Source organism: Carlito syrichta, unplaced genomic scaffold (assembly GCF_000164805.1).
Source record: "Carlito syrichta isolate Samal-C Ts95f unplaced genomic scaffold, Tarsius_syrichta-2.0.1 Scaffold302293, whole genome shotgun sequence".
NCBI lineage: Eukaryota > Metazoa > Chordata > Mammalia > Primates > Tarsiidae > Carlito > Carlito syrichta.
This window is the reverse complement of record NW_007246389.1, coordinates 248,917-254,892: the sequence shown is the minus strand read 5'-3', so window position 1 is coordinate 254,892 and position 5,976 is coordinate 248,917. Positions and strand designations below refer to the sequence as shown.

General features: G+C 40.3%; 1 protein-coding gene across 3 annotated transcripts in view; it reads right to left on the bottom strand.

Annotated features, from left to right (window-relative positions):
* Nucleotides 1–4,494: 4,494 nt before the first annotated feature.
* LOC103258565 (ropporin-1) overlaps nt 4,495–5,976 on the bottom strand; it is a 39,478-nt gene continuing 37,996 nt past the window's right edge. For all 3 annotated transcript variants that reach the window (XM_008056233.1, XM_008056232.2, XM_021711435.1), the window contains 2 exons: nt 5,248–5,423; nt 4,495–4,705 (listed from right to left, as the gene is read on the bottom strand). In XM_008056233.1, the coding sequence (XP_008054424.1) occupies nt 4,639–4,705; nt 5,248–5,423 (243 nt within the window). In that variant the 3' untranslated portion in view covers nt 4,495–4,638. The remainder of the gene's footprint in view (nt 4,706–5,247; nt 5,424–5,976) is intronic.

The following is a 5,976-nucleotide window of genomic DNA, read 5'->3' as shown; positions in this document are numbered from 1 at the left end:
TTGATCACCCCATTGGTTTCCTTGTCCACACTTCTGTAAAACTTTTAATTATTTTCAAAATATAGACTGTCTTCTGTTTCCTACCAGGACCAGAATGAAATATGTTGATAGCTGGGAAGGGACTGGGGAACATAGGGGTGGGGGCAGGGAGGTAAGGGAAGATAAAGAGTACAGATTTGAGAGAGACACAAGAGGCAAAATGGACAGGACTTGGTGAAAGATTTGGGAAGTAAGGTAAGGGGGAGATATTTATGTTGATCCTGGCTTCTGGGTTTTATATCTTGAGCAGTGGGCGACAGCCACATTTAGGAGGGAAGTTTATGAACTCATTTCCCCCCAACATTTTATTATGAAAAAAAAAACACAAAGTAGGAAGTCATTTGGGGTATATTGAACTAGAGAGTACTTTGGAGTTACCCAAGAAAAGATATCAAGTTAGTTACTGGATAGTTGAGTCTGGAGCTTGGCAAAGAGGTATGGGCTGCAGATACACATTTCTAAGTTATATGTGGTAACTGATGCCATAGACTTCTGAATTTGCTCTCAGATTACTTCCTCAAGAAAGTCTTTCTTCTTCCTCTCTAGCCTACCCTTGCAAATTAGGCTGTGTGGCCCTATACTGCGATATAATAGCATCATTTCTCACAGTGATAATTGTGTGATTATGGAACGTGTCTTCCTTAGTGGAATATAATTTCTATGAAAACAGGGACCTACTTTGTTCAGAGTTGTATCCCTAGTGCCCAGCACAATGCCTTGCACCTAGCAGGAATTTTTTAATTGCTTGTTAAGTAAATCCGTGGATCAGTCATTGTTTGAACTGCTTTGCTGCATGGAGGCTGCCAGCTCCTTGAATGCCCAAGGCTCAAGATTATCCAGGACGTGCCCTTTGAGCCCATTCTGGTGGTTTAGTCCCTCTAGTATCATAGGTGCATAATTCTCCTTGGTCTATCCAGTCTTTTATAACTCAGCATATTGAACAAATGACTTTGTCCAAGTGGCTTACCTCTGAAGTGTGAAAGTCTCTATTCATGTTTGACCATGTTCCAGTTTATAGGAAATGACCAAAATTGCAAGTATGTTAAGATCTAAACTAAAAACACAGATTTATAGCCAGGATATAAGGTTCAAAAAGTAAGAGGTTGTAGATAGCACATGATTGGGAGTATGAGCTCCAGTTCTGCTTGGGAAGATCTGAAACTTCCCTGTTCCCTTTCCTCAAGCCATTTGGTGCTTTCTGGAGTTATTTTGAACCCAAGCATTTTGGGCCTTTTGAGATCACATAAAACTTTGAGAAATTGCTCAAAGCTTTGTAATTTTTTTCTTCAGAAAAATGCTAATGAGCACATTTCTGAAACATTTATATATAATGTTATCAGAGGCATTCAGGAGTCTCTCCAAGGATTTCAGGTTGAGTCCTATTCTAACCTAATTCAAAACCAGCCATCCACACTGGAGCATCCAGCTCCTCCTTCTGTTGTGGGGTCCTGGTGATCCTGGAAGCTTTTGGTTAACTATGCATAGTAGGACCCTGACCAAACAGTAACAAGGACAGGAAGGACATAGAGCACAGAGAAAATGGAACTGAGCCATAATCTTTGCATTTCCCACTGAAGCTTTAAATGTATCTGCAGTCTTCACTTTAATCAAAATAGCTTAATTTAGAAAAGAGCCCGCTTTTTTTCTTTATAAAACCCTGATTTTATTGCTTCCTGAATTTTTTTTTAAAGAAGAAATACAAACCATATGTTACAAGGGCCTCAGTTTGACAGTTTAACTGGGGTCATGCGAGGATTCGGCTATTACTGATCATGATAGGGAGACCAGTGGGATTGGTCTGACAAGGGTCTGTAGGCAGTAAGGAACAAGATAGCCAGCCCCTTTGGAATGATCTCGTCGTAAGGAAGAAACTGTTGTTTGGAGACATTGTGCCAGGTTTGAGAGTCAGGTATGAATTTTAGTACAGCACAGTGGCAGTTACGTTTTGTCCTGCAGCCCCGGTGGACTAGTGCCTGACCCAAGGAGAAAAGCAATCATAGTGATTAAAATGTTAAAGATTTGTTTCATTAAAATCTCTGTAAGGCCATGGAGCTGAGACTGGTGGCTGTTTATTGTGAACACTGATGACTTCCTGCCTGAGAGCCTTTTTTCTTGAGTAAAAGAAGCTGGAAATGCAGAAGGTAAATGCCCCTGGAAGCAGCCCTCAGTCAATGACAGATGGGGACTTAGCAAGGGAGCAGCCCTTAGCCTGTGATGGATGAAGAGCTTTCTCACCCCTCACACTGATACATGTTCTCTGCTTTCTCCCAGGGGTCCCACAGTATTGGGGTACAGGGATAACTGGCTGGTTAACACAACCTTTATTGGCATTCTTCCCATTACTGCCTTATTCTTTCCATTGCTCGTAGGGTTGCCTCCCAGATAAACTATTTGCACTTAAATTCCTGTCTCTAGGGTTGTTTCTAGGGGGAAGACCCCATACCTAGACAGAGCCTGAGCATTTATACAAGTCAGACAGACCTAGATTCGAATTCTTTCTCTCCACTGACACTGAACAACAATTTCTCTAAGATTGTTTCTTTATCTGTAAAATGGAGATAATGGCACTGACTTCATAAGATCAGATTGTAAGGACAAATATGAGAATGTACGTAAAGTATTGTTCACAGTAACTTGCATATAGTAAGTGCTGATTAAATATTGGCTATTATCACTGACAGAGTATTTGTAATATTGTTAATAGAGCATAGCCCAGGTGGAAGGGAAAGTTATTTTCCACCCTTGGGGTGACTGCTGAAACAGGTTGATCTGGCCAATGTGCGGTGAGGCCTGTGTCTCTGGTGAGCAGCTGTGGCTTTGCAATGTCAATAGCTTAGAGCAAGCATGCCAGAAGGAGGCAGAGCAGGAGAGGAGGAGGAGGGCGGACACCAAGTGGTGCTTAGAAGATGAGCAATTGGCAGTGCAACAATGGTATTGCCAACTGTGCTTCATCTCAGTAAGCACAGATGGCTACAGTACCATCAATAACTCTATATCTGTGTCCAATATACACTTTGATGGCTGAATTTCATTAGCCTCCTCTTGAGGGATTACTTTCAAGTCTACTGAAATCTAGTTTCTGATTTCAATCTGTTTTCCCAAATGTACAAAGGACCCTTTTGCATTTGTTATGTTTATGATCTTAATTATTTCAGGGTCTTTCAAGTTGGGGCTGGCCCCTCTGTTCCCCCTTTGCTCCCCATTTCCGGACAATATTTCAGTTCTTTGGCCACAGTGAAAGACAAACTGAGAGACACCATGGAACTGAGTCAGGTTAAAGGATTTCACTCATTCTCTAATCCTAATTAATTACAACCTCAGATTTCACCAGCAGTGCTTCAGCCTTCTCAAACAGCCTTAGGTTCCAGGGTGGATATAAATGATAAGCCACTTTGGCTACGAAGGCAGACAGCAGGTAGGATTAGTCGTTGCCCACTCTCTGCAGGTACAGCCCAGTGACTGTAGGGAAGAATTTCAGACCCCCTTTCTTGTTCCACTCTAGGCAGAAATCAAGGGCCACGGTGACATCCAATCACAATCTCCTTTTACCTTATTTAGACACCTAATAGACAAATTTCTCCCTGATTAATGTAGAAAGATATGTGCTCATAAGCTAACATGATTTTTGAGCAAAAGCAACAAGGGGAGATCGTATTACAAGTGGAAGCGACTGACCCAATGACCTTGGCACACCTGGCATTAAGAACCCTAGTCACAGTCTATTAACCTCATCTATTTCCTTCAAGAAAGAAAAATTGGTAAGACCTTGTCAAAAGATCTTAGGCTCATGCAGGGGATTTTCCCTAAAGGGTTCCATAACATCTGTATATGGTTTCTGTAAAAAAAACAAAAACAAAAACTGTTGACATTGACACTTTCTGGAACACTCTATTAGTTCTTCTCAAGGTCATTCACACTAAAGTGATTTATGTTAATCTTAGTGCTAGACTGTAAGCTCCTTGAGGGTAGAATTCAGATATGATTCATTTGTATATGCCAAGAAGCCAGCATGGTTTCTGGCTTGTGTAGCCAGGTTTGGCAAAAAAATAAATAAATAAAACACATTTGTTGTTTATCTGAAATGCAAATTTAACTGGGTGTCCTGTGTTTTATCTGGCAACCCTATTCCTGGCACATAGCTAAGCTCAAATATTGGTGAGTGAGCGAGTGAATAAATAACTAGTATAGTACCAACAAATGAATAAATAAACTGGTAACATCTTCAACTGACCATGTAAAAGAAAGTCATCTAAATTACGACTAACAATCACAAACCATCAAAACCGTGTCTGGTTAACATTCTACCTTTTAAAATCTAACAGTCTGGCTTTGGTTTGAGATGCATTTTCTATCCATGCTTCGTCAGCTACTTTTGCTCAGTGTCCATGTGGGAAGAATACTAATGTGGTAATGAAGGTGTTTTGTTCCAACAATTTCACATCTTAATTCCACACATTTCTGATTTCATATGTTTGCCTAATTGTTTATTAGTGTGTACTAGTTGTACAAGAAAATTGACTTTGGGTGGTATGTAGGGTTTAGTCATTCTGAAGTACAACCATTTCTGTATCTTCCTTTAAAATTGCCGAAATTGTGCTTTTATTCCAGCCGAACCCTGGGGTTTTGGGTAAAGTCATTCACTTTGATTAAACCATCAGGACCAATTCTGTTAGGAAAAATATATATCTGGAGTTAGTTCATTTGACAATTAATCTTAAGAAAGAAAATATACAAAAACTCTCTCACTCCAAATTAATTCTGCTGCTGCTCTGGCCCTGATCACTTTCTTTCTCTCTTAACTCTTGACTGCCTCCTCCTCCTCCTCCTTCACCTTCTACTCTGCTGGTCATAGTTAGCGTGAGTCAGAGTCACTCGGAGGGCTTTTGAAGTCACAGCTTCCCAGGCCTCACCTTCAGACTTTCTGATTCCATAAGTCCAGGGTGCAGCCTGAGATTCTGCATTTCTAACATGTTCCCAGCTGCTGCTGCTGTTGGTCTCAGAAACACTCCAAGAATCACTGTCTTTTACCATTCTTTTCCTTCCTCTACTCCTTCTCCATCCCCTTTTCTTTCAGATCTGTATTTCATGTTCCTCAAAATATTCCTCTGTTCCTATAGCAGTATCATATAGTAACGTCACTATATCCTGGCCTGCTAGATTTGTTTTCCTGGTGATATTCCACCCCCCAATTGGTAAAAGTTAACTTACACTTCCTGTTCAATGTAGTTTAGCATTCTGCTGACGTGTGATGCTGAAATCTCCCCATCCATTTCGGCAATATATGTGTAGAGGAACTGGAAAGTGCTGAAAGGGATCCGGGCAGGCCCACTGTCATGGTCACAAGATAAAACCTCACACACTATCTTGAGAGTTTTGGCAATGGTCTATAAAACAGTAAGAAAAAAATGAGGAGAAAGTTACTCCTCCAGGCTAGATTTCTGAGATCCATTTAGATACAATAAAGAAACAAAAAATATTGCTCTCCTAAAATGGAGTGGGAATGATTAAAGATTCTAGAAAGCTTAAAATTTTTACATGAAAATGTCACTTAGTCCACTCTAAAAAATACTGAGTATCTATTGGGTGTTTGTTTTTTTTTTTCTTTTTTCTTTGTTGGAGGGCTACTCTCAAGAAATTAAGTTTATAAGTTTCTGAATACTTTAAGGGATTTGTCACTGTAGTCAGAATAGCCTCACTAAAGGAGGGGAATTTATTTGCATTCTATACAATTAGAATTGTTGTTCTCAAAAAATAACAGCTGCTGGAGAGGGTGTGGCGAAAAGGGAACACTTCTACACTGTTGGTGGGAGTGTAAACTAGTGCAACCTCTGTGGAAAGCAGTGTGGCAATTCCTAAAAGTTCTAATTATCAACCACCCATATGACCCCACAATTCCCCTACTGGGAATATACCCTGAAGAACTCAAATCACTCTATA